Source organism: Hipposideros armiger, unplaced genomic scaffold (genome assembly GCF_001890085.2).
Source record: "Hipposideros armiger isolate ML-2016 unplaced genomic scaffold, ASM189008v1 scaffold_302, whole genome shotgun sequence".
In the NCBI taxonomy this organism is placed as follows: Eukaryota; Metazoa; Chordata; class Mammalia; order Chiroptera; family Hipposideridae; genus Hipposideros; species Hipposideros armiger.
Window position 1 is genome coordinate 1123443 of NW_017731652.1, and position 27983 is coordinate 1151425.

Here is a 27983-nt window from a genome sequence, read left to right on the forward strand (position 1 = left end):
GCCCGTGACGGAAAGACGAGGCGTGGGGGAGCGCGACCTCGCCCGCCCGGCCCCCGCCCCTTGGCCTGCCGCTCCGCCCCCGCGGGGCGTCCCGGGCCGCTCGTCCCCTTAGCGGCGGCCGCGCGCGGCCCGGGGTCGCCGTGAGTACTCGCGAGGCCGGCCTCTGGGGCGGTCGCCACGGGGACGGGGCGGGGCGGCCGGGCCGCGGGAAGGGTGCGGGGCCCGCCCCGCCTCTGCCGGGGTGGATGAAGTGAGGGGCTTAAACCGGGTGGCTGTGATACGCCCTCTTAGGCTCGATAGGCTTAGCTCAAGGCCGGGCGGCCGGCGACACAGATCCGGCACAGAGCTCCTTTCCCGGGAGGCAGGTGTTGGGTGTCTTTGGGGTCTCCGGAGGCAACCGGAGAAGAGCTCTAACTGCTCCCCCAAGGGAGGTCTCAGGGCCTGTCCTGGAAGCGCGGGTGGCAGCCAGTGTACCTCCACCGGGTAACCGCGATAGCGCTGGCCTGCGCCCCTCTGTGGGTTCTCCCCCGCACTCTTGTCCAGTGGCCCCGTCTTTCTGAGAAAGCACTGGTACGGAGCAGAGTAACCTTTCCCAGGACCACAGAGCTGGGAGTTAAACCCAGAGTTTAAACGTGGAGATCTTTGACTAGATGTAAAGTTGTCATACCGAGACGCGCCCGTGGACCTAGCAAAAGACCTTTGTGATCCAGACTTGAGGCTTATTTACATTTGGCCTATTCCCATCAAAATTCGTAAAGCGTTCTGTATTGGCTGCTGTCATCCAAACTAAACGCTGAGCTGAACGACCCCCTTCTCCGGGCACTCTCCACACAGTCTGTATTTGGCTCTGCTTCTCTAGAAAGGTTCCCTCCTTCATCTCCTTTAGACAAGTCCGGTCTTTCTTGCTTAATTTTTGAATAACTTCCTTAGTTAGTTATAACCACATCATATGAAGATCAGATGTAGTTAGGACCTGTCAAATGTGCTTCAGTCCCAGTTGCACAATACTGAGCAAGTAGCTTAACGTCCCTACACTTGCGCATTCTGTGTATAACATGAAAGCTTTGAAATAGATCATATTTCAGGCTTATTCCTCTTGAAAATGTCTGTGATTCTGTGAATTCCATGACTCGCCAATCCCCTTTTCTCACTCTTCAACTTGTAAATCCATTCTCCATCTCTTCAGAGGAATGGGCATTGAGAGTGGAAGGTGGGAGTCCGTTTCACTGTAACAGCCTGGTTTGAAAAAGATGGTGGTCTCTGAATTGTCTCTTCCCTGGACAGGAAAAATTCAACTACCTCTTTCTCTTTGTGATCACAGCAGAAACCAAGCAGCAACAGCCCTTGGAGAGAGGCTAAGAGTTTCTTGACTTCTACAGTGACAAAGACCTTGAGAAAGTTGGTACTTCTGGTCTACGCTGCCATCATCCTACCACCCAGTCCAAGACAGCCTAGGCTGGACATTAGTGCCTCCCTCTTTGTTCTTCTGTGATCATTCAGATCATTGCCTGACTGTTTATTTTCAAGCCTCACAAGCCCCCAGATCTTCATATTCTGGTTCTCAGCTGCTCTTGAAGGTGAATGGAGTCTTGCTCTTTGAAATCATTTTTGTATGATTTTTGCCTGTGTGTGGATGCATTTAGGTTCTTGTATCTGCCCTTTGCCTTAGATATCCAGCAAATGGTTCATTCATTCATTCACTCATTTAATAAATATGTGTTGAGGGACTAACAAAATAGGCAGTGAAAACAGTCAAAGCCTGTGCCACCACAGAGCCTACTTTCTGGTGGGAGATAAACATTTGCATGTCAGAGCATGGTAAGTACTGTGGACAAAATAAAGCAGGGAAGGGGATAGAAGTGCTAGTACATATGTGTTGGTGTTTTGCTATTTTATAGAGGATGGTCAAGGTGACCTTAGAGCAGAGATCTGAAAGAGTGAAGGAGCAAACCGTGTGGATATTTGGGGGAAAAGCGTTCCAAGAAGGGGGATGTTTGCTATGTTTGAAGAACAGCAAGGAGGCTGTTGTGGGGTCTCAGGGGCAATCTTTCTATTCATATTTGGAGTTGACTTTAATTAGTTATAAACACATCACATCAAGAGTAGCCTCTGATTGTTTTTTAACTTTTTTTTTTTAAGATTTTTTTTATTGGGGAATTGAGGGAAGGGAACAATGTTGGGGAATTGGGGGAAGGGGAACAGACAAGTTGCTGTCGTTTTGTTCTTCAGTCTAGTTGTGGAGGACGTTGCTTCACTGGCCCAAGTTGGCACCATCATTGCGCTCTTCCCGGGCGAGGCAGATCAGTCGCCGGCTTCTGGACGGCCGCTCACTGCGGCTGCTGGCCGCTCATGCTGGCTGCTGGCTACATACAGTAGCCCATGGCAATCCACTGCCACAGGGGCTGCAGCCTACGCCGTCGCCGGCGACTCAGGGCAGCCCAGCTCCAGGTTGAGCTGTTGTTCAGCATCTTAGCTGTGGAGGGCAGTGTCACCGGCCCTCATATGTGGGATCCGAACCGGGGCCCTCTGGCATCCCAAGCCAGTTCTTAACCATCGTGCCACTCGGCCGGCCCTGTTTTTTAACTTTTTATTATGAAAGTTTCCAACTATACACAAAGGTAGAGAGTACACGAAACCCTCATGTACCCGTCACTCAGCTTCATCAACAATCAGCATTTTGCCATATTTATTTCATCTATCCCCTCCCCTGTCATTTTTTTGTGCTGGAGTAGTGTTTTAAAGCAAATCTCAGATGTCAGCTATGTCATCTCTAAGAACAGCACTTGCAATTTCCTTTGGCATATTGTTTTTGATGGGTCAGGCAGTGCTGTCAGCTGGGGGACTGCTATGCTGTTTGCCCTGGCTTTGTGCCTTATGTGCCCACCCTGGGTCAGTTACCAGGTTTAAGTTGGTATCTGAGGAACAGACCACAGGCCCTTTGAATACACAAGGATTGAGCACAGTGGTTCTCAAATTTGATTATGCATCAGAATAACGTGGAGGGCTTGCTAAAACACATGACTAGACCCATCTCTGGAGTTTCTAATTCAGCAGGTCTCAGCAGGGGTCCGCGACTTTACATTTTTATCAAGTTCCCTGGTGATACTGATTCCACAGATCTACAAAGCCCATTTGAGAACTACTGATACAGAAACCTAAGGTTCAACAGAACCATATTAGAGACCAAGAACACTGTTGTTTAATAAAGTTGGAGTGGATGAGACTGAGATGTATGCAGAGCCAGGAAGGCCTATAAAAGTGAAAGGACTAAGGGGTTGTGTTTTTCTAAGCATTCGTTGGGAATCATTATTGCATTTTTATTTGCAGAGTAGGCTGCAAATGAGTCCAGGGCATTATTTTGGCCATGACAACTCAGACCATGTCTTCCGGAGGATGTTCAGTGTTGCTGAGAACTTTTTTGAGTTAGCTGTGATTGTCGTATAAAGGCTTCTAGGGATACTGATGTGTAATGAGAGATAATGACTCAATTTGGAGAAGTAACTAGGGGTAAAAACTCCCCAAAGAATCTGATTCTGATGGGAGTGGGTACTGTGAAGAATGTTCCCAGGTGAACTGTCGTGACAGACTAGCATAGCCTCTGGTCCTGCCGCCATTACTTCTGGCTTCAGGGTTCATACAGCATTATGAGCTAGAGCAGGGACTTGCTCCACTCCCAACTCCAGCTTGAATGGAACAGTAGTGTCTTATGTTTCTGTAGTGCTTTCACGGTTCATTATCTTTAAAGAACTATGTGTACAAGTGTGTATACGTGCATGCAAGTATGTTTCTTTTAGTACAAGTGTCTGTATATATATATAATAAAAGTATATCTGTAAACATGTGCCTGTGTATACACCTCCTAGCCTTTAAGTGGTGATGAAACCAGCTGTTGTCTACTTTCCACAGGACAGTGACTTGTTATCACCACCACGGCAGAGCCTGCCATCCCCAGCCGATCTCCAGTCAGCCCCTGACATCACCCCCTTCCTTGTCTCCCTTGTGGCCTCCTAAATGCCCATCTCGTTGGCCTGGGTTCAGCTGGTGGTATGGAGGGGTGCTGCCTAGCACTGACCTGGGAGTGTGTGTGACCCACTGACCCAATGGTGAGAACTGACTGCCCACCTCTGCAACTGATCATCCAGGGGGTGGATGGAACAAAGTGCAGACCTCAGCTTTTCCTGTTAGTTCCCCTCCCACCCTTTTGGAAGGTAAAGGGAGTATTTGAAGTTAAAGGAAGGAGATGGGGCCTGGAAACAATAGCACTTGCTATGTGTATTGGTCAATTTTCTTGGGAAGGAAAGGGATCGAAAGGGAGTGATGAGACCAGGGAGCTTAGGTATTTTGGAGCTGCCTTGGGTCCCTAGATGATCCTAGAAGAGGCCGGCTTGTACTAGAACCTAGATATACCTCGGAGCCAACCTTGACATTGAATTCTTCTGTATCCCTCGCCCACTGGCTACCAGACCCTCAATCATACTCCTGTTTCTCTCCATCCCCCCAAGTCGGAACTAGGCCGTGGTATGACCAGATTCAGGAAGAGACCAAAATGCTCCCAGAGGGCGAGGTGAAGGGAATAAAGGGATTAGGGGCTTGTGCTATCCCATGGGATCTTCTCCCATTCTTTTTGAGGGCCTGTTTCCAATCCTATCGTCCCAGTTTACTCCATGGGGTAACAGGGACCAACAGAGTTCTCATTTCTCTTTACTAGGACATCAAAGGCCAGTTATGGAATGATGATGATTCGGAGGGAGATAATGAATCAGAGGAATTTCTCTATGGAGTTCAGGTGAGATTACAGCCCCTAAGATCCATGTTGGATGGTAGAAATGTGTGCTTCTCTCTGGATACATCAGAAGTGAAAGATTATTTAGGACCAGAGATAGAATGTTGGTGTGGTCTGAGCATTAATTCTTTCTTAAGATTTTATTGGGGAAGGGGAACAACCAAATTGTTGTTCTTCAATTATAGTTGTGGAGGGTGCAGCTAGCTCAGCTCCAAGTCCAGTCGCCATTCAGCCACCGTCAGCAGCTCGCAGTCACTCAGCTCAAGGTGCCATGTTCAATCTTAGTTGCGGGTGGGCATAGCCCACCATCCCATGCGGGAGTTGAGCCGGCAACCTTGCTATTAGGAGCACATACTCTCACCAGTTGAGCCATCCTGCCACCTGTTGGCAGCTCAGTGGTAGCTCAGCTTGGGCGCAGCTCACTGGCCCATGTGGGAATCGAACGGGCAACTCTGTTGCTCAGAGCTTGCGCTCTTAACCAACTGAGCCACTCGGCTGGCCTTGGCAATAATTCTTGTCAGAGCTCATACAGCCTTGCTCTTGCCTGGGACTCATACCTTTCTCCGAGTAAACTACATGCTCTGTAATGGAGACTACCTCTATGTTTTTAGTTGGAAATAATTATTTTTGGACTCCTCTCACTAGCCAGTGGGGTCATTTCAACCATTAGAGTCAAATTAAAAAAAAAAAAAATTTCCCTGTCAGAGATTGCTAACACCATGAGTACCCAGGATGTTGTCCTGCACAGTCATGTTGGACCTTTCAGACAGAACCAATCGGCATTCAATTCTGTGTTCAGTCTGTTCTGAGCCCTCATAGAAGGGACACCCAAGTATCCTGGTCGGGGCCTGAGGGGAAAAGCTAGAGACTTAATAATGTGAACTCCTTAAACAAAGCCTGCAGGTGGACCACTGAAACTTCTGAGCGATGACAGAGGGAGACTGGGCTGTCACTGAAATCCCCTCTAGCCCATCCCCAAAAGCCCCTTCATACAGCGTTTTGCTTATATGTCCTGCTGTTATTGGATGTCCCTGGTCCTGGTGCTTCTTCGTGTCCTTATTTTTCACCTCTCTCCCCCTCTGTCTTTGTTCCCGTCCCCTGCTGCGTTTGCTGACTCAGGGGAGCTGTGCAGCTGACCTGTATCGACACCCACAGCTTGATGCCGACATTGAAGCCGTGAAGGAGATCTACAGTGAGAACTCTGTATCCATCAGGTGGGACGCCACGGCAGGGGTGGCAGGGGAGCAGGCTGCCTCTGAGCTATTAGAAGGCTAAAGGTTTTTCCTTTCCATGGTATGACAGGGGGTCTAGGGACATGGATACATTATGAGCTTGGTGATAGTGACAGTTGTTCAGAGTACCTGAGCTTGGCTGGCAGGAGTAAGTAGGGCAGTGTAGCCACTTTTCTTAGAAATCCGTCCTATCCTAGACCCCTCTAGGCTGGTTGTTTCCCCTGTGAGGTAAGAAGGGTTTCCGACCCATAGAAAGCCCTGGTCATGTTGGTGCTTGAGGCTGTAGCTGAGAGCTGATAACAGACAGAGCTGCCTTCTACCTTTTGTGGCCCCGGCCCAGGCTCAGGGCTCCCTCCACCTCAGTCTGAGTCCCCTTCTTTCTCCCTAATGAGTCTCACCTGTGCTCCCCTGTGTCTCTGTAGAGAATATGGAACTATCGACGACGTGGACATTGACCTTCACATCAACATCAGCTTCCTCGATGTAAGTGCTGCTGGTACCTGCTGGCGTGTCTTAGGGACCTTGTCGTGTAGGCCCCAAGGTGTGTCTCTCAGTGCTGTGTTTGGAGCACGTATTTTCCACCCTCCTTCCTAGACTATCAGCAGACAGTGGTGTGCACTGTCATGTGCACATGTGTGTCATACAGGGAAAGTTCAAGTCCGTTCCTCTTTGTTGCTAAATCGGAAACTATTTCTCTTACTGCTTTAGGAGGAAGTCTCCACAGCCTGGAAGGTCCTCCGGACAGAACCTATTGTGTTGCGGCTGCGATTTTCTTTGTCCCAGTACCTCGATGGACCAGGTAAAGGGAGTGGCTTTGGGCAGGTGGGTTCTCTGAGTCTGATCTAATCCAAAGTCCTGAGTTACATGAGACAGAGAAAAACTAGGCACAAGCCTCTCGGGTGTAATCTGCAGGCCATTGGTAGGGGCCTTTTCGGTTTCCTCTCATTGGTGTCTTCATTCCCTGTGACCCAACAGCAATCCCCGCAAATCCTTCTTGGTTAATGAAATTGCTTTGTCTGGTTCCCAGGTATTACTATTTCTCCCCTTCCCCTCGACTTCCTCGTAGAAGTCGGGGATGTTTGAAATTGGTCAGTCAGCTCCCAGAATCTACCCTCTGCTGCCAATGTTTCCCTTCACCATGGTTTTGAGTACCTCTGGAATCTGAGGAAGCTGGGCCATGGAACTGGGGCTTTGGACTCCCAGGAGGATAAAGACTTGTCCATACTAGGAGCTTTCTCTTCTCTTTGCAGAACCATCAATTGAGGTTTTCCAGCCATCGAATAAGGAAGGGTTTGGGCTGGGTCTTCAGTTGAAAAAGTAAGAACTTTGATCTTTCTGGTGGTGGACATATGAGGGAAAGAGAGTTGGACATATATGGATGGACAGACAGACTCTTAGATGGAATGTTTCCTTCCTTAAATGTCTTTCTGAGCTGTGCCCAAGAAAGACTAAAATACATTTGGGGAGCCAAATTTATGGTTAAGCAGAGGAGCCTGTGGTTCTGGGTGTCTGGCGTTGAGACTTCCTAGAGGTGAAGGAGTCTCGTCAGCATTTAGTGTTTAAGGCAAAGTACAGCCCTGGGATTGGAGCCATGCTCTTCACATTTCCTGTTGTCATTTCTCAGAGTGGGGCTGCGGGAGCTCAGACAGTTCTAATTTATTGAACGTGTTGAGCACTTTGCTAAGTATTTGGTATACAAAGAGACATGAACTACAGATTCTACCCTTAGTGAAGTACTAATCGAGTCCAGTGAATACATGTCCTAATACAAGTGAATACGTTTCAGAACGAACACAGGTGTGACTCAGTCTGGAGGGCTGTGAATGATGAATGGGAGATGATTAATGGTTTCAAGGATAAGAGTTACCCATGTAGACAGACTCTGAGAGTGATTAACATTTGCTAGGGCACAGTCACGTGAAGCAGCATGTATGCAGGAAACTTCAGGTAGTTAAATATTGCTAGTAAAATGCAAGGGAAGCATGGTAGGAGCTGAAGCCAGAGAAGTAGGAAGAGGTCCACATCACAGAGGATCCTGAGCTTTGATACTATAGGTGGTGGGTGCATTGGAGGGTTTTAGGCAAAGAAAGGACATGGTCTATTTAGCTTTAGAACAACCATTCTGGTAGCATTGTGCAAAATGGATAGGAGCAGTTGAGACAATGAGACAAGAGACCAGGACTAGTTCAGTAGGAGGCTTTTGTAGAAGACCAGACCTGAGATGATGAGGGCCTGAACCGAAGTGTGACTGTAGGTGAGATTAGAGATGATAAGTAGACTAGAAAGATTTATGGGATGGAAAATCATTAAGACTTGAAGATTGCTTTGGATATACTGTATATGGTCATAAGCCAAAGAGTAGTGGGAAGTTACTCCTGGGTTTCCATCCAAGATGTCTGGGTAAATCATAATACCACCAGTTTAAGTAGGGATGTAAGAAGAGCAGGTTTGTGGGATGAGGGTAGATAGTTCCATTTTAAACATGTTGTGTGAAGGTAATCTTGGGATATTCAAGCAGAGATGCTTAATGGATAGATATTGACATTTAATACTTACAGGAGACATTAGGGTTGAATATATATCAGTGTGTGAGTGAAATTACATTGATACATATCTTCATATAGGTAGAATAGGAGATTGCTAAGGAAGAGCATGATAGAGTGAGAAGAAAATAGGATCAAGGGCAAAACACCCTTTATCACGCAGACAAAATACCCAAGAAATTAGCAAGGTTGGCAGAGGAAGAAGAAACACTGAAGGTAGGTCAGAGAAGTTGGAAAAGAATGGCAAGAGAATGGTGTCACAGAAGGCAAGGAGGAGAGTTTCTACAACGAGGGCCAGATCCAGAAAGGATAAGCAAGAGGAGAACTTAGGAGTTTCTGTTGGGCTTGGCATCAAGGTGAGAGCAATTGGAGTGTAGTGGCGAAGGTAGAATATGCTGAGAAGTGAGTGACAACAAAGTAGAAACAATAAGTGTGGATTGAGAAATATGGATGTGGATAGGATGGGAAGAGGGAGAGGTAGCTAGACTGAGGGGCAGGAACTTGAAACTTTTTGTAGACTTTGGGAAAGGAGTTAACAGGAGAGGAGGATGGAAGATCGATGGATCAAGGCCCCTAAAGAGTCAAGAAGGGGTTGAGATCCCGAGCACAGATAGAAGTCGTAGGAGGGTTACCTTGTTTCCAGAGAATGGAGGGATTGAGGTAAGGGTGGAAATGGAAATAGATTTTGTAGTAGGCTTGGAAAATTAAGGGAACTGATATCTGATGGCTTCAGTTTTCTCTGCTAAGAAGGAAGAGAAGTTATTGGTTGTAGGTGAAGTTAGTGCTTAAAGAAGGTGATAAGGATTGAGAATAATAGCTTAGGGTAACGCTAGAGAGAACTGATCAAGGGCGAACGACAGGATTGACTGGGCCCAGCTCAAGTCGGACACCATAAATTTGGGGATGTAATTTTTCACCCAAAAATGTCGGTACCCCTCATTTCCCTAGGCCTTTTCCTCACTGTTTACAAGGCAGAGGATGGTATCACCCCCATCTCACTACTTCTGTTTCACCCTCAAGTATAGTCATTCTTGGCAATAAATTCCAAGGTTCACAACTTTTGAGGGCTTACCTTTGAGATTTGCCTCTAAAGGCAAAGCATCTCAGAATTTTTTTGGTCTATTAGACTAGGCGATGGGAGTGGGTATTTACCCCCTAGGGGAAAGAGGTACTTCAGGAGCGTACATTTCCTCCATGTGCTAATGTCATGTGGGTGAAGGGGGGTGTTCTGACACATTGCCCCGGCACAACTAGCTTTGCAGTCCCTGGGTCTGAATTTTAGATGAGTTGCTTTTCTTTTCTTTAGAAATTTATTTTTATTTATTTATTTGGATTAGTTGCTTTTCATAGCCCTATTCTTGATTTATTCTCCTGCCTGAGCTTTCCTAAGCCTGTTTTCTTTGATTTCTTAGAATCCTGGGTATGTTTACATCCCAACAATGGAAACATCTCAGCAACGATTTCTTGAAGACCCAGCAGGAGAAGAGGCACAGTTGGTTCAAGGCAAGTGGTACCATCAAGAAGTTCCGAGCTGGCCTCAGCATCTTCTCACCCATCCCCAAGTAAGTGCTGCCCCAGTAGCTGATCATCAGTAATCACCTTAGTCTTGGATAAGTCGCCATCCCACCTTCTTGATTACCTAAATTTATCTATTGTGTCCTCTCCCTAGGTCCTCTGAATTCTGTTCCTTTAACTACTAACACCACCCACATGGTCCTGTCCCCTGTATGTCCTTATCTTTCCCCTACTGACTCCAGTATTCATACCTTGTCTTTTATGTAAAACATAACACCTACCTCAGGGTATGTATTTTGAGAAATGTATGCTAATCACTCCATCTTTCCTTTATTTGATCCTAATCCTTATTGCCTATCCTGAGGAGGCAAAGTCAGAGAACAGGTACCAACTCCTTGCTCTTATGCAAGGGTACATTGATTTATTATTTAGTTGTAAAAATAAATATTGCTCCATTCTTTGACCTTAGGCTTACATTCCAGCCCCACCCCCACCCCAAACCCTGGTGCCTTCTGATCTTCCCAGAGGCAAATACCCAGATTTATAGCTTCCCAGGCACTGTTGTGGATTGTCAGACATCAGGCTCTTTGGGATGAAACTACTGTTGCCTAGTGCAGTGTTTAGCACTTAATCATATGTACACACACACACACACACACATATACGCATGTTGAGTAAATGAAACAGGCATCCTCTTCAAAGATCATTCCATATCTGGCCTGGATGCCATAGAGAGTGACCTAGGCTTTGCCTCTGCCTACCCTCCGTGTTCCAATCAGAAAACACACACAGGTGGTTACAAAAAAACAAATCTGATGTGTGATCTACTTGTTTAACAGCGTTTAGATCCCATGGAACTTTGCTCATATGTGAGTTCCTCTTTGGCTGCGATCGCTTCACTGATCCTGGCCGAGGACCCACTTGTCTCCACAACTCTTCTAGGGCGTGTACTGATGCTCAGTGAGGCCTCTTCTCCTTGCTCTCTCTCCAGGTCGCCCAGTTTCCCCATCATACAGGACTCCATGCTGAAAGGCAAACTTGCTGTACCCGAGCTTCGGGTTGGGCGCCTCATGAACCGCTCCATCTCCTGCACCATGAAGAACCCCAAGGTGGAGGTGTTTGGCTACCCTCCCAGCCCCCAGGCAGGTCTCCTGTGCCCCCAGCACGTGGGCCTCCCTCCCCCAGCACGGACCTCTCCTTTGGTACATGGCCTGGGGAGGGTGTGACTGGGGTGTCAGGTGGGCGGAAGTGGAACTGTGGGAGTATAGCTTCTCAGATGGGGTGGGAGTGTGGCTTTTCAGGCATTGGAAATCAAACCTGGGCATGGACCTGAGTGGGTAGAATGGAACACATGTTTTAATAGCTGAAAACTTAGATCTAAACTGTTAGGCAAGCTTCTCTGACGGTAGGCCATGAAGCAGAGTCTGGGGTTGGGCATCCCAAAAACGTCTCATGATTGTATTAGGTTGTGGTTATTAGGTTATTAAGACTTAGTAATCAGCTGCTGTACTAACCTATTCCACCGAATCTTGAAGAAGGTTAAGGGCGGATGAGCCCTTTTCAAGAATCTTTGGCAAAACTATCTAAAGGCCTTCTCTCCAGCTTTGAGATTACTTAGACTGATGGGAGCTAGGGCTTAGCTGCTTGGGGAAAATCCTAGATAATGGGTGTGAGTGAGGTCTGTCTAGGCACCACCATCATAGGAGGCTTATGAGGGCTGTCATTTTACTCTCATCAGGTCAGTGGTCACTGCAAGAACATCCCCACCCTGGAATATGGATTCCTTGTCCAGGTAAGTAAAACCCAAAGCCTCATTCTAAAGCTTTTCCCCTGTTGTCTGACCCATCTGCTCCCCTAACGTCTCCCAGCTCCTCAGTCAGTTAAGAGTTTCCTGAGTTGCTCTGCTCTCGGACCTATGCTGAGTGTCATGTAGATAGGAGAAAAGCAGGCATAGTTCCCATCCTCAAGCTCACAGCATTGCTGGGTAGACAGGCACTTAAACAGAGCACATATGATCAAGTGCCATGTGATGTACTGCAAACTTTAGGGGCCTGGGTGTCAAGATGAGAGATTTCCTTAGGGTCCCCAAGAGCCTTGCTCACATGGTCTTCGGTTTTCCTTGCAGACCTCTTGCACTGCTCAGCCACTACTGGTCGTTTCTTCTTTTTTAAAATCTTTTTATTCCTTGGACATGCTTTCACTTTTGCATCTTTGTTACCTTTGTTCATGTCATTCCCTCCGCTGGCCTTCCTCCCTGTTGTATCTGCCTATTGCAGTCAAGTCTCAATACCACGATTTCCGTAAGATCTGCTCCGTTACGCCAACTGTATTAATTAGCTGGAAGTGGTGTCTCCTTTCACTGAACTCTCATGGTGCTTTTTGTTGCATATAGCATCTGTGTGTCATGTGCCATATGCTGCCTTGAATTGTAATTATTTGTATACATATCACATCTTCCCCATTGCAGCATAGGGCCTGAGAAGACAATCTTTTATATTTTTGCACAATCAAGGAGACCTTTCACTGAGCTGGGTACATAGTATTCAATTAATCTGAATGAATAAAAGCTCTTAGGGCCGGCCGAGTGGCGCAATGGTTAAGAACTGGCTTGGGACGCCAGAGGGCCCCGGTTCGGATCCCACATATGAGGGCCAGTGACACTGCCCTCTACAGCTAAGATGCTGAACAACAGTTCAACCTGGAGCTGGGCTGCCGTGAGTTGCCGGCCACGGTGTAGGCTGCAGCCCCTGTGGCAGTGGGTTGCCATGGGCTACCGTATGTAGCCAGCAGCCAGCGTGAGCGGCCAGCAGATGCAGTGAGCAGCCATCCAGAAGCTGGCGACTGATGTGCCTCGCCCGGGAAGAGCGCAATGATGGTGCCAACTTGGGCCAGTGAAGCAATGTCCTCCACAACTAGACTGAAGAACAAATCGACAGCAACTTGTCTGTTCCCATCCCCCCAATTCCCCAATTAAAAAAAAAAAATTCATTCTAAAAAAAAAAGCCCTTGCCTGTCCCTTTACCAGCCCCAAAATAGTGAAATGGAAACAACTTGATTAATATACAAAATGTGTCTGGTTGAAAAAGCCATGTTAAGGCAAAGTATTTAAAAAAAAAACTAGCCTATTGCTGCAGGAGCTTCGATTTGTGCCCTCTTCCCAGTGCAGAGCTGTCTGTGGTTGGGACCAGTGGATAAGCTGATGGTTCTAGTTGAGATGGCTTCTCAGGCCCCTTTGCCATCCATCCGATCATGGACTCAATATCCACCTATCCCAGAAGAACATCCATAATTACTACAACTAATGCTAATAGTTTGGTTAATACCTGTTAATGTTTATGAAATACTTTCACAGAATCATTTCATTACTCTCAATACCTCTATGAGGTGAATAATGTCCCACTTTATAAATGAAGAAACCAAAGCTCAAGTGAACTGACTTGCCCAAAGTGTATATGGTTTTAAGTGTTGAAAAGGAATCTTAACCCAGGTCTCCTACCATGGCTGGTCTTATTTTTACTCTAACATACAGCCTTAGCTCTAGAGTCAGGCCGTCAGTTTAACTAAGTGCAGGACCCGGGCCGAGAGTCTGCCTTAGGCACGGGGCTGGAAGGGGGGAGAGTAGCTGGGCAGGAAGCTCAGATTATGCCCTGTCTGTGAGTGTGCTTCCGGAAGGTGCAGTAGAATCTCTTCCTGCCCCAGATCATGAAGTACGCGGAGCAGAGGATCCCGACGCTGAATGAGTACTGCGTGGTGTGTGATGAGCAGCATGTCTTCCAGAATGGGTCCATGCTCAAGGTACGCGCCCTGCTCTGTTCCAGGACGCTCTTCCTTGGACCTTTAGCCCACCTTTATTGTTTTCTTCTTGGTTCTCTGGTAAAGTCAGAATTCTGTCCATACTCCCTGAGGCTCTAGAAAGAACTGCTTGTCTCCAAAAATAACTCCCAGCAGTCCTGTTTGGAAAGATGAGGCTCTATGAATATTTTGAAGATATAATCCCCACTCAGTATTTAAAAACAGGGATCAAATATCGACCAAGATGATTGGATAAGATGCTGTCCATGAGGACTTCGAGTCTGGGTGGGTAGACAGACACGTCACTCTTAAGTGTATAGGAGAGATACGAGCAGGATTGTAGATGCTCTGAAGAGCACCTAACTACCTGGGGAGGTCATGGAAGGCTTCCTGGAGGAGACAGCATTAATTCTCAAACTCATCAGAAAGGCATTTGAATTAGACTTCCCTAATTTAGTCCTCTCCTGGCACAGGGCCCCATATTCCCAGCCATTCTAGAGTTATCTGAGGTCAGGACTGGCCCTCCCCCTACAACCCCTCCCTACTGCACGCCCCTTACCACCACTGTCTGCTTAATCTGTCCACGTAGCCAGCCGTCTGTACTCGTGAACTCTGTGTGTTCTCCTTCTACACGCTGGGAGTCATGTCTGGAGCTGCAGAGGAGGTGGCCACTGGAGCAGAGGTAAGGAGAGGGCAAAGCTGCGGAGACTGGAATCGAGAAAGGTTGAGGAAAGTAACAGTTCCACTCCTCGGAACAGTTCCACTCCTCGGAACTTAACCTCCAGGAATGCTTTCCTATGTAAGGATGCTCACGAGAGTATTGTTTGTAACAGTAAAAAAGAAAAGAAAATGGATACAACTACACCTGTAGGGGGTCCATTTAAAGAAATTATGGTATGTCCTTATAGTAGAAATACTGCACAGCTATTATTTATAGATAGAAAATTATAACACATAAGAAAATATAACAGTATGCAGAGTACAATTTGTTAAATTGCCTACATAACAAAATAACTATTTCCATAGGAAAAATACCTGGAAGAATATACATCACACCTAGCAGCAGTTACCTGTGAGGAAAGAGATTTGTTTGGGGGCAGAGGGATGATTTTTATCTTTTCTTGCATCACTTTTTAAGATATTATTACTTGAATTTTTGTAATGAGTTTATATTATCTCTAATGAAAACAAACCATAAACATTTGCTTTTGAAAAGAACAGCAGAGAGACATGCTAAGACTCCTGAAAGCAGACCCTTTCTGGGATCCTGTATGCCTCCCAGCACTGGGCAGTCACTTAGCTCTGCCCTCTTTCTCTCCTTTCCCCTAAGGTGGTGGATCTGCTGGTGGCCATGTGTAGGGCAGCTTTGGAGTCCCCAAGAAAGAGCATCATCTTTGAGCCTTATCCCTCTGTGGTGGACCCCACTGACCCCAAGACCCTGGCCTTTAACCCTAAGGTACAGTTGCTGGGAAAGAAAGTCAGGGCTACAGAACAGAAACAGGAAAAGATGGTGGAGACCATTGCTGTCATTCTAATGGACACAGCAACTTGGAGTAAGGGTCAGAAGAAATGAAACACTTTCTTGGGAACTCTTGAACCCTAGGCTTTAGCGTTTCAGTGAATAAATAACTGAGTTTGTCAGAAGAAGGGGAGAAGGGTTAAAATTAGTTATGTCATGAAAGGGAAGAATGTAGACTTTCGAGCCAGACAGACCTGGATTCCACTTGAGACTGCTGTTCCCCAGTTGAATGATGTCAGCAAGTCACTTAACCTTTGTGAACCTCAACTTCCTTCTCTGTAAAAAGGAGATAATATCTATCTTGTGGATTGTTACAAAAATGAGGGATAATCTATGTAAAGTACTGCATTGGTCAGGGTTCTCCAGAGAAACAGAAGCAGTAGAAAATAGATATATAGAAAGAGATTTGTTATAAGGAATTGGCACGTATGAGTATGGAGGCTGAAATGTCCCAGGATCTGCAGTCGGCAAGCTGGAGACCCAGGAGAGCCAAAGGTGTAAGTTCCAGTTCAAAAGCTGGCGGTCTCCAGATCCAAGTCCAAAGGCAGGAAGAGACCAGTGTCCCAGCTTTAGGAAGTCTGGCAGGAGGCGTTTCCTCTTACTCTGCCTTTTTGTTCTTTTCAGCCCTTCAACTGATTGGTTGAGGCCCACCCAAATTAGGGAGGGTAATGCCCTTTACTCAGTCTGCTGATTCAAGGGTTAATCTCTTCTAGAAACACTTCACAGACACACCCAGAATACTGTTTTACCAAATGTTTGGGTGCTCCATGGCCCAGTCAAATTGACACAGCCACTGACAAAATTAACCATCACTAGTACCCAGCACAGTGTCTCACTATTACTCTCATTATTGTGTAGTATATACTACACCAGGTTCTTTACATACGCTGTTTAATCCTCAGAACATCTCTGTGAGGGTAGTAGGAATTTTTAAGCTCATTTACACACGGGAATATTGAGGTTCTAAAGGTTAAGTAACTTAGCCTATTATTCCCAGCTGGTAAAAGAGAACTAGCATATGATTCCAGTACTGTATGACATTAAATCTGTGTTCTCTCCATGACATACTACTGGTTCCCTGGGGCCCAGACATGTGGTCCTCCACTTCTCTTCATCTGGTTCTTCTCTTCCCTTTAATTCCCCACAGAAGAAGAATTACGAGCGACTTCAGAAAGCTCTGGATAGTGTGATGTCCATCAGGGAGATGACCCAGGTACTCTGCCCTTTGCCTGTCCCGTCCTCTGCCTGCGCTGCTCAAGTGCCCTGTTCTGCTTGGAACTCATGGGAGTGGAGTGAAGACTTAGAGAGGCTACTCAGATTTCTCACTGTTTCCTTCGGTCTTCCCTTGTTAGCCTCCCCAGCCCTGTTCTGTTCCGTTAGCTCAGTTACTCCTCTTCCTCACTCCTAATGTCTCTCTGAGCCGTTACCTTTGCTATGAATTTCTTCACAAATTGTTCGTTTATAATGTTTCCCCCATAATTCTTAGGGAATTAGAGAAGTGAGGGAAAGACTCAGGGTTGGGAGGCTGAGGAGGGGGGCTTGGAGGTCAGGAAGTAGACCCGGGGCCTACATCTTCTGTCCTTCCAGGGGTGGGGCAGCCACATGGAGCAGTGACCATCCTTTGACTCAAGGCTGTCCCCCACCAGACTTCCCCACCCCTCGTCTGCAGTCTCTGCATGAATAGACATTCATTTGTACTCATTTACAGGTGGGCCTCTTCTCAGCAAATCCTATATATCACAGCTCAGATTACACATAAGATACACCAAAGAGGGATGATATACTTGTCAGAAGGACTCTGCTTTATGTAAAGTTGTACCACAGGATTCCTTAGCCTGTTCTTTCTGGACATTGATTTTATTTATTTTTTGATTTACAATAAACTTTTTAGGGCTGTAGGAATTGCATAAAATGAGGGAGACCCACCTGCATGTTGTTTTGTAAGCATTTTCAGTCATTTCCATATTTATTTATGAGTCTTCCCGATCTGATTGGGCTCCTTGGGGGTGGGAGCCCCATCTCCTCTTGCCTTTGTGTGGCCATCAGTACCCACCTTGCCCGGGGCCCTGAGAGTCTGTGGAAAATGGGAGGGCTCCCACTGCTCGTGGAAGATAACCTTCTGGCTACTGTCTTACAGGGCTCATACCTGGAAATCAAGAAGCAGATGGACAAGCTGGACCCCCTGGCCCATCCTCTCCTGCAGTGGTACGGATAGAGTCCTTCCCAGAGCGGGGCAGGGACCTTCTCGTAGAGGCAGTGTCAGCTTCCTTTCTGAGGTTATAGATATTGTGGCTGCTTCTCCTTGGGGTTTTATTGATACACCTGGCCTTGACAAGAACTCAGATCCTGCAGAGACCCCACGATTCTGAGATGATGTCTTAACTTCTCTTTAGGGGTTTCTTGGTTACCAATGGGTTTTTGAGTGCTCTTTGCATGTAGGAATTAACACTGTTCATTTCAGATAAGTTTCTATGCATCCAGAGAGTCTGTTCCCCTTCTACTCCCTTTCCCTGTCTCAAGGCCTTCTCTGTTGATGTAGACTGTCCAGAGCCTGGAGCCATTATCACTATTCCCTTCTAGCAAAGATTTTTGATCATTCTCTACTGCCCTCCACCCCCCGCCCTCCCTCCCTGACCTTGATTTCTGCTCTGTTTTCCTGACACGGCTTTCCCGTCTCTCCTTAGTCAGCCTTTGCCATCAGTACTTTCTCAGTGCAGCATGCTCCCTCTTAGTATGAGGGATGACCAGGCACAGACCATCTGGGAGGACATCGCAAGTACAGGGGTGAAGCACCAAAACCCAGACCGAATCCACTACAGGAGATGATGCTCCCTTGCTGAGCCCTCAGTGTTTTGTGCCTTTGTCCTCTCCTGGCCTCTGAGTTCAGCCTACATACAGCCCAGTTTATCCCTGAATCTTCAGGAAGTTTGTTCTAGCTTCTGGTTCTTTCTCCAGTGTAAATAGTAACTTTCTATTCCTCCCCATCCCTGAGAACCTTTCAGGCGGGATTACTCCTGAGCCCCAGTTCTAAATTTCTGAATCCCAAAGATAACTTGTCACCATCCTAATACAGACCCCCTCCTTTCTAAATTTTTTTTTTTTTTTTTTACCTCTGTGCTCTTGTTTCATCCATTGTTTAACTACCAGCAGCTAGGTGATCTTTGGTCAGTAGCTTCCCGTTTACATTTTTACACACAAGCATTACTACCCATAGGAATATGCAGATAGTGACCCAGATGTTGCACACAATTGACAGCCCTGGAATCCTTGTTTGTTGTCCCAGGGGCACAGCAAGGCCGCTGCTGTGTTCAGGATGGCCTAACTACACACTTACTCTGTCCTTTTTCTTTTTTCTCTGTGTTGTCCTAGGATCATTTCTAGCAACAGGTCACACATTGTCAAACTACCTCTCAGCAGGGTAAGTGACTTTTCTCCTTCTAAACTCTGATTTGCTGGTGGGGGCAGGGAGGGACTCCAAAGCAGCCAAGCCTTGGTCCTAGCCTCGCCTGGTTGGCTCTGTCCATCAACAGTAGTCTTTGGGCCTAAGCACATTTCCCTTATTGGGGGTCATTACAAGCCTAATTTGCTCCCTATCCCCAATCCTTCCCTCCCTGATCTCCATTTCTGCTCTGTTTTCCTGACCCCACCCCACCCTGGGCAGCAGCTGAAGTTCATGCACACCTCACACCAGTTCCTCCTGCTGAGCAGCCCTCCTGCCAAGGAGGCTCGGTTCCGGACCGCCAAGAAGCTCTACGGCAGCACCTTTGCCTTCCAGTGAGGAGGGTGGAGGCGGGAGGGGGTGTGGGAGGCAGCAACAATGCAGGGCAGTGGGAGGGCAAGCTCACGAGAGGTATATGAGTTTGTGTTACCTACGTCCATCAACCAGTCGGTCAGCAAATATTTATTGTGCTAGGTGCTGTAGAAGATAAAAAGATCATACGATACATCTTTACTCTCATAATGTAGTTGAGGAGAAATGATTTACATATAAAAAGGGATGGTTGAAGGGACAGATTGTAGGGAATAGATTTGAAAGCTACTTTGAAGGAAATCAGTGATTGATGCCTAATTGGGGGGGGCAGGGCGGGGGGGGGGATAGAGAGAGAGAGAGAGAGAGAGAGAGATTGATTAAAGGTAACCTAAAAGGAATGATAGACCCCTTTTCTCAAAATAGACATGAATTCAGGACTGGAAGCCATATTTTAAATCAGTGATAAGTCTATTGATTTTGAGAAGAATTTAATTTGAAATATAGGAGAATAGGCAAATGAAAAAACTGAACTAGCAGTTGAGGATCTAGGATGGGAGTAGCTAAAGCACAGAAGAGAGGATGGGACTAGAAATGACATGGGGTCAGCCACACACACACACCTTGCATGCCTGTGACTGTATCCATGTGCATGTCCATCACTAGGTCTGTCTGTCCATCTTCATGTCCTGTGTGGGTGAGGATGGGTGGGAGTGACAGTCTCGGAAGCGCTCCGGGAACCTCCTACCGTGAGGACACATGTGTTCTACCCTGCCTTACAGTGGGTCCCACATAGAGAACTGGCATTCGATCCTGCGCAATGGGCTGGTCAATGCATCCTACACCAAATTGCAGGTGAGGCTGTGCCCCTTCCCTTTCTCTCCAGCCCCTCCCTGCCCCGCTCGGTTTGGGGGAAGGCTGCCCTAGAGCACTCAGCTGTTCTTGCCTCAACATCCCAAAGCTCACCTGCCATGAGGCTTCCCTAGGGAGGAAGTTGGAACTGTGCATCTAGAATAAATGTGGCTGTTGTGTATTTGGCCCCACTCTGTGTGTTGGTGGTTTGGGGAATGGGAGTGTAGCTGCAGGCAGGAGTATGAATTGCTGACCGCAGCCGTTGGATGAATTACCTGTTAGAACTTTTCAATTTATGTGACTGTTCATTCAGAGAGTTGAAATAGGAGACATTTCTTTGCCCTGTGAGACTCCAAGGAATGGTTTGTCCCTCTTCCTGGCTACATATTCCGCCATTCCTCTTTTTTTTGGAATCTGCATATCTATCAAGGCCTAGGGACAGGAGCATGGATTCGGAGAGACTGACTCAGTGGCTCTGCCATTCCTCACTCTCCCAGGTATCAATATCTAGTATTTCATAGGCAAAGGGGTTAACCTGGATCCAGTTTTCAGCCAATCAGCTTTTCAAGAGTAGGTGCCTAGAGTTCTCTGAATGAAAGAGAAGGTAAATGGAGGGACAGAGGGCTGGGTAAGCCTGTGGCTGCCTGACATACAGCCCTGGGAGGGCCCAGGCTCATATTGCTCATCCTGGTGTTTCCCTGCAAGCTGCATGGAGCAGCCTATGGCAAAGGCATCTACCTGAGCCCCATCTCCAGTATTTCCTTTGGATACTCAGGTAAGAAATACTCTCTGGCCACCTTGACTCTGTTTACATTGCATCCATTTTGTTAATACATGATCTGTGCTGTCTCCTCCTCCATCATGGGTGCTTGGTCTATACCAGCTCTCTCCCCAGTCATGGACGTATAGTCTGTCTTTCTCTACTTTTCTCTCTTAGATTCCTTACAAAGTGAGGCCAGTTACCTCCCTTTCTCTTAGCTAGTCTGCTTCTCCATGGGGATGGTTCTAGTCATTGTAGGGGCTTGGCCCTGAAAACAGTTTAGGGAATAACTGAGAGATGAAACTAGGCTTTTGTGTACTACATTTTTGGTGTTGGCAGTAGTTTGTCATTATAAATTGTGTGTGTGCACATGTGCGTGTGAGTTTATTTGAATACACTCGAAGGCTCGAGTCCCTTCCATTGCCTTACATTTTTGGAGACACTGTTCTTCTCCCTGTCAGCCACCTTTTAAAATGTAGACTGCCATAGTGTGTAATTACACACGGTGATATTAGTCACATTGAATGCAAGAGAAAGCATTTTATTCCAAAGATAAGGCATGAATGAGGTCCAGATTCTAGTCAGGAGATGAGTCCAGCTTTGGCCTGCTCAGAAAATGATTTTGACTTAAAACTCAGTGTTCCAGGTTCATGTCTTAGTTTCTTTTCAGTCTTCTTTTGTTCTTGTTCTGTATAGTCTCTGTATGAAGGAGAGCCACCATATAGTGGCATGTCTACCATTTGAAGGGGACAGTGCTAGAGTATTTATAGAAGAGCATTTAGTATTCTTCAGTAATTATAACTGTTCTAAAGGTAAGAAAACTTAGATCCAGAGTCTCAGAACTAGAAAAGTCTCTAACAACAGAATAAACGAAAGTAGAAGAAAAGAGATAATATATATAAGAACCAAAATCAACCAAATAAAAACGTACAATAGATAGGACCAAAAAAGCCATAAGATGATTCTTTTTAAAGAACTAAAACAACAGATAAAGCTGCTTAGATTAAGAAGAAGATGAATGAAAAAGGGAACATACCTACAGATAGAGCAAAATTTAAAAAGCTAATGGGAGAATTCTGTCACCTTTAGGCCACTACTTTGAAAACTTTGACAAAATGGATAAATTCCTAGAAAAATATAACTTGAAACTGATTCAAGAAGAAATAGAAAGCCTATATAGCCCTAAAACTATAAAATACATTGAAATAGTAGTTTAAAATTTTAAACACACACACAAAAAAACCCACCTAGCTCAGATAGTTTTCATGTGAGTCTTAAACCAAACTTTCAAAGAATAAATTATTACACAATTTTATACAAAATCATCCAGAGAATACAAAAAGATGAAGTTACAAATCATAGAAGATTGCCAAATTTGACTTTATTAAAACAAAACTTCCGTTCATCAAAAGACACCTAAAGAAAGTAAAAAGACAAGCTACAAATCAGGAGATGACATTTTTAACACTGTCAGCACAAAAGATTAGCAATAAAAATATATTTTAGGGCTGGCCGAGTGGCGCGATGGTTAAGAACTGGCTTGGGACACCAGAGGGCCCCGGTTCGGATCCCACATATGAGGGCCAGTGACACCGCCCTCTACAGCTAAGATGCTGAACAACAGCTCAACCTGGAGCTGGGCTGCCGTGAGTCGCCGGCGACTGCGTAGGCTGCAGCCCCTGTGGCAGTGGGTTGCCATGGGCTACCGTGTGTAGCCAGCAGCCAGCGTGAGCGGCCGTCCAGAAGCTGGCGACTGATCTGCCTCGCCCGGGAAGAGCACAGTGATGGTGCCAACTTGGGCCAGTGAAGCAACGTCCTCCACAACTAGACTGAAGAACAAATCGACAGCAACTTGTCTGTTCCCCTTCCCCTAATTCCCCAGCACTGTTCCCAACCCCCCAATTCCCCAATAAAAATCTTAAAAAAAAAAAAAAATATATATATATATATATATATATATTAAAATTTCTTACAAATCAATAAGAAAAAGAACCCAACAGAAAATAGGCAAGTGACGTGAACAGCCATGTTACTGAAGAAATGGCCAAAAAATATGAAAAGTTGCTCAACCACTATTAATCAAGGAAGTAAAATGAGGACCCGAATGACTTACCATTTAGCACTAGTGGATTGGGAAACATTAGGAAATCTAGTAACACTGCTGATGGTTCCAGAGGTTATAGGTCATGAGGCCCTGTCTTATTGCTGATGGAGATATATGAGTAAATTGGAAAACAATTTGGTGTTTAATTTCATAAAGCTGAGAAATCTTAACCGTGTTATCCAGCATTTTCATTCCTGTATATGTGCACCCAAAAACGTTACATGAATGTTCAAAGCAATACTGTTTGCAACAGCAAATGCTGGAAACCCAAATGCTGATCATCAGGAGAATGGATACATTTTAATATATTCTCACAATGGATTATTATTCAGCAATGAAAATGAACAAACACTGGCACTCAACAACATGGAAAAATCTTAGTAATAAGTTGAGTAAGAAAGCAAGCCCGGAAGACTATGCTGCCTTTTTTATATTGTTCAAAAGCCAACAAAATTCAGCACTATGTAGGCGTGTGTGTGTGTGTATGTGTATGTGTATGTATGTATGTATGTATGTGTGCGTGTGTGATGAAACTAAAGAAATTTCAGGATGGTGGTTACCTCCCAAGGGGAGGCGGATAGTTTGGATAGGGTAGGAGCACATAGTTAGATGTAAGTCACTGGTAATGTTTTAGTTCTTGAACTTAATTCTTAGGTTGGATCTGTAGGTATTCATTGTCCTATTAAATAAATGAGTGTGTCATGAACCGAATGTTACCGTGAATCAGCACAGGGTAAATGCCCTATAAATATTTATTGAATGTGTGAATGCATCTTACTCATCCTGCTTGGGGTCCAAAGTGGGGTGGGGTTGAGGCAGTCTTCCTGGCTTCTTTATCTAGGTCCCTCAATTTTTGTCTTTGCCCCAGCTTGAGTGTCCCTCTAATTAAGCTCTTATTATTTTTCAAATAGTGAGATTCTCCTGGTTCCCCTGGTGCCCACACAATTCTCTCTTCCTATTTTCCCCCTCTCTCCTCTCTCACTGGCCTTTTTTTACCACTAAGTGTCTGAATACCTTTAGTTAAGATGGAGCCAGGAGTCTCTATTGATGTCTTATCTTTCTTCATCACTTTACTGATTATGTAAAAACATCATATGATATTATCCTTCTCCTTGAAAAGGTCAGTTGATTATAGGTATAAAATACCATAGGATTTTACTATTAGAGTTTCAGATCATCTCATCCAATCCCATGTTACTTTATAGATAAGAAAGTTGATGTTCAGAGAAGTTAAATGACTTTGGGGTCACACAGTGATGAGTAGCAGCGCTAAGACGGGAAACCAGATTTCCTAACTTGTTTCTACCATTATATGGACTGACAGGGTAGACTTTGCTTCAATGACTAACTCTCTGAGGGCCCCATAGAAACGGGAGCCTCTGTAATAATGGCTGGGATGTGTGCAAGTGTCCAACTCATTATAGTTACTCGAGCATTTGGCCAACTGTCATCTTGTATGTTTCCTTCCACCCTATTCTGCTCTGCTTTTCTGTTCTTTCTCAAGGTATTCTTAGCCTGGTGGTCTTGGATGCCTTCTGGGGGCGTGTAGACAGCATCATTTGACAAAAAGAGCCTCCAATGACTTGGTCAGAACGTGCAGGTTAAAATGAGGGCCAGTGAAAAAGGGGATGGTAAACTCCCGTCTGTTTAGTCTCCTGTTTAGAGACTTTTGATAAGTATGTACTGTGGACACAAAGCATCCAGAGACCATTCTAGCCACCACGTTCTCAGGGTCTGGTCTTGAGAAACTGACAGAAGAAAACTGACAGAAAATCACTGGTTCTGTATGGACAGGACTGTGCAACAGGATTGGGATGGGACAAGATTGGTATCGTAATGGCCATCTCTAAGATCAGCCATAAGAATCAGATTGTTCTAGCATCTGGGGCAGAACCTGAAGGAGACTTTCACTCAGAGTCTTGCTCTAACATACCCAGGCTGAGAAGGTCATGAGGTTTGGATGCATAGCTAACCCTAGTTAAGGCTAATGGAGAAGGTGGGAATGGGGTGGTGAGCGTCCTGTAGGAGGAAGAGATTAGCAGCTCTAGTCAGGCTCTCGTTGCCCTGAGTTTCGTTCAGGCTGTAGATCTATCATGGGACTTTAGTGTGGGTGCCTGAGCATGAAGAACATCAGTCCAGTAGGTATTAACCCCCCACAACCTCCACCCCCATCCCCACCACAGCACGGCTATCATAAGACCAAACATGGAAGCCGTGGTTAGTAATCATAGTAAGTTCTGGGGTGGAGTGGGGAGATAGGGACCCTGCAAGGGGCCTGCAGTGATAGCATCACTTCCCCTCTTCGTCTGCCTCCTCTTGGTCTCATACACACACAGACTCTTATCCCTAACTGTGACAAGGCTGGGCCTGTGTAATGCTGAGGACAGAGACTGAAGTCCCCATCACAGGCCAGAAAGGGAGGAGGGGCGCACAGCAGTTTCATATCTAAATCAGAGAAACCCAGATGGAGCCTATAAGTGTTATAAACAGGGCTATTTGGTGAGAAGTGAGAGTGGTGGGAGATTTATGGATTTAGATAGGGTGGGGACGAGGGAATTGGCACTGCTTCCTAAAGCCTGGGGAGACTTTCCGAAGAAAGCAGGACTCTTCAGGATCGTTACCTTTGTAGTTATCTGTGGGCAGTTCTCACTGAACGGCTGCTGTGTGTTCTCGCTTTTCTCTTGAATGGCTCTGGTCACAGTGCTGTATGTAACGCTGAGACTACAGCAGATCTGATTTGCTCTGCTTGCTTCCTCGTCACCCACTTCACTCAGCCTGGTGTGGATCCTAGGTGTGGATGTCACTCCTTTCTTGGGCCCCTCCTTCCTGTCTCGTGTCCTGTGTTACTTCCCTGTAGAACCCTTCAGTGATTCCCTGATGCTCTCAGGGTGAGCTCTAGTTGTCTTACAGGGTCTACAGGCCTGCCTGAGCTAAGCCTAGCTCACCTCTCACACGTGGTCTCAGACCTTTCCCAGGGTCTATGCCCCCGACAAGCTCAGGCATGCTGCTTCTCCCTCTGGGCTTCATCCTGTCACCTCTGTCCAGGACACTGCCCCCCTATGTAACTAGCTGTCATCCTGAGTTCTCAGCCTGCTGTCACCAGGAAGCCTTCTTCAGACCCCTGGGCTAGGCGCCTCCTCCCACTCCGTCTGCAGGGCTCCATATTCTCCCATCACAGCCCTCACCATACTGTGTTGTGATTACTTGTTCTTTGCCTGTAATCTCCCCCAGATTAAATTTTGTAAGGGCAGATAGCTCATTTGTTATATTCTCACCACTGTGTTGCCAGGTGTCTAACTCAGTGCCTGGCACTTAATAGGCACTTGAGTAAATGTTTGCTAAAGGAATGAGGGAATGAACTGGGTTTGTTGTTCTGTGACAGGAATGGGAAAAGGACAGCACAGGATGCCCTCCAAGGATGAGCTGGTCCAGAGATATAACAGGATGAATACCATCCCCCAGGTATTATTTAGTGGCCCTGCTCCAGTGAGGCAGGACTCTTCCCCCGGGCTAGCTTTAGGCTGCAGAGATGGATGAGGAAACAACGGTGAGGGAGGTGGGTGGTTTGAAGATCATTTGAAGGAATCAGGTACGTCCCAAGATGAACACACTTCCATAGTCATATGTGGCCTCAGTCAGAAGTATGAAAGCAGAGACTGAGTTTAAATGCAGCAACATGAAAATGTAAAGATGGAAGCTGTGGATTCACCCAGGCTGGTTATGGGAATGCAAAATGCGGGGTGGAGGCGGGCGGCTGGGAGCCCAGGATGTCCCTGACCCCACCCACAACCATCACCAGCTGACCAGCCTCTCAGGGGAATGCTGTAACAGTCTGCTTGGCCTGCTCTTTCTCTTCCAGACCCGGTCCATTCAGTCAAGGTTCCTGCAGAGTCGGAATCTAAATTGTATAGCACTTTGTGAAGGTAGGTAGCTCGCTCACCCGCTCTGTTTTTCTGGGTCCCCAACCTTTATTTCTGGTGCAACTGTTGGCACATGACCCCGTGAAGGATGATGTGGAAGCATCATGCCTTCCCTCCCCTGCCTGGACTGTGACTGAAACGCTCTTTTGTAACTTCTGGCCCCTCTTCCCAGTGATCACATCTAAAGACCTCCAGAAGCATGGGAACATCTGGGTGTGCCCTGTGTCCGACCATGTCTGCACACGGTTCTTCTTTGTGTAAGTCTAGGAGGGTACCTTGGGAATGACTTGGAGGGGTGAGGGTGGGGGGTGGCTGCGTATGACTCTGAGAGAGTGTTTCTGTTTTACCAGTATCCTCACCGCTGTATCACCAAGTCTGTTATCTGAGACTTGTCCCTGGCTCCCTGACTGGAGGGACACTGGGACTTTCCCTTGGAGGCTGGGGATGGCTATAGATCAGGGTCTGGTTAAAGAAAGTCAGATAAGCTGCATCTCTTCCACCCAAACAGTAGCAAGAAAGGGTTTTTACTTCTGGGAGGGGATGGCCACACCTCCAAAAACAGTTCCACCGGTTGACATTATCCTGGTATTGTTCGCCCTTACGCTCATACTTGCCCTGTCTTTGGCAGATATGAGGATGGTCAGGTGGGCGATGCCAACATTAATACTCAGGACCCCAAGATACAGAAGGAAATCATGCGTGTGATCGGAACTCAGGTTTACACAAACTGAGGGGGCCCCAGCCCTCGTACCACCCCGTTCCCCCAGAATTCATCTGCCCTCATTAAAGGGCTCAGGAGCAGCAGGCGAGGCTGCCCTGAGGAATCAAGGGGCCGTTACCAAGGGGCAGGGAAAGGACAGAAGAGGCGGCCTTCCTGGTGGAGACTGACCCAGGAACCACTCCACGTTTGGATGGCCCAGACTGACTCCCTACCCCTAATTTTCCCAGTTGACTTTACCCTGTTTGTAAATAAAACAATAAAATGGAAGGTGCTGTGGACTGGATATGATCACTGTGGTCTGACTGGCCTTGGCCAAGCACCTGCCCCAAGCCTCCAAATGGGGGTGGGGGTGGGGGGCATGTCGGAGTGGGGAGAATGGATGTCATGAGGGCTGGAACTGTTTGTTGGGTGGAGTCCATCTAGTGTAGTGTACTACAGTACAGACCTGTCAGCATTTTTATCAGTGGATTAGATGAAGATGGGAAACGTAACAG

The 27983-nt window shown here is 46.5% G+C and overlaps 1 protein-coding gene across 11 annotated transcripts; it reads left to right on the forward strand.

The window, feature by feature from the left end:
- On the forward strand, positions 1 to 27772 carry PARP6 (poly(ADP-ribose) polymerase family member 6). Of its 11 annotated transcripts, none has more exons than XM_019659605.1 (24): positions 1 to 140; positions 1322 to 1577; positions 3907 to 4103; positions 4709 to 4786; positions 5903 to 5997; positions 6438 to 6498; positions 6724 to 6814; positions 7266 to 7332; positions 9971 to 10120; positions 11065 to 11275; positions 11812 to 11865; positions 13773 to 13868; positions 14455 to 14547; positions 15196 to 15321; positions 16532 to 16597; positions 17522 to 17589; positions 18754 to 18802; positions 19046 to 19158; positions 19915 to 19987; positions 20690 to 20759; positions 26231 to 26310; positions 26708 to 26771; positions 26941 to 27025; positions 27397 to 27772. In XM_019659605.1, the coding sequence occupies exons 3-24, from the start codon at positions 4101 to 4103 to the stop codon at positions 27497 to 27499; spliced, it is 1896 nt and encodes a 631-aa protein (XP_019515150.1). In that variant the 5' UTR covers positions 1 to 140; positions 1322 to 1577; positions 3907 to 4100; the 3' UTR covers positions 27500 to 27772. The 11 variants fall into 11 exon arrangements, 9 of the variants coding, with proteins under 9 accessions (XP_019515150.1, XP_019515151.1, XP_019515157.1 ...); XM_019659606.1 differs by having other exon boundaries at positions 1325 to 1577; XM_019659612.1 differs by having other exon boundaries at positions 1325 to 1577; positions 11065 to 11215; positions 19049 to 19158.
- Positions 27773 to 27983: the final 211 nt, after the last annotated feature.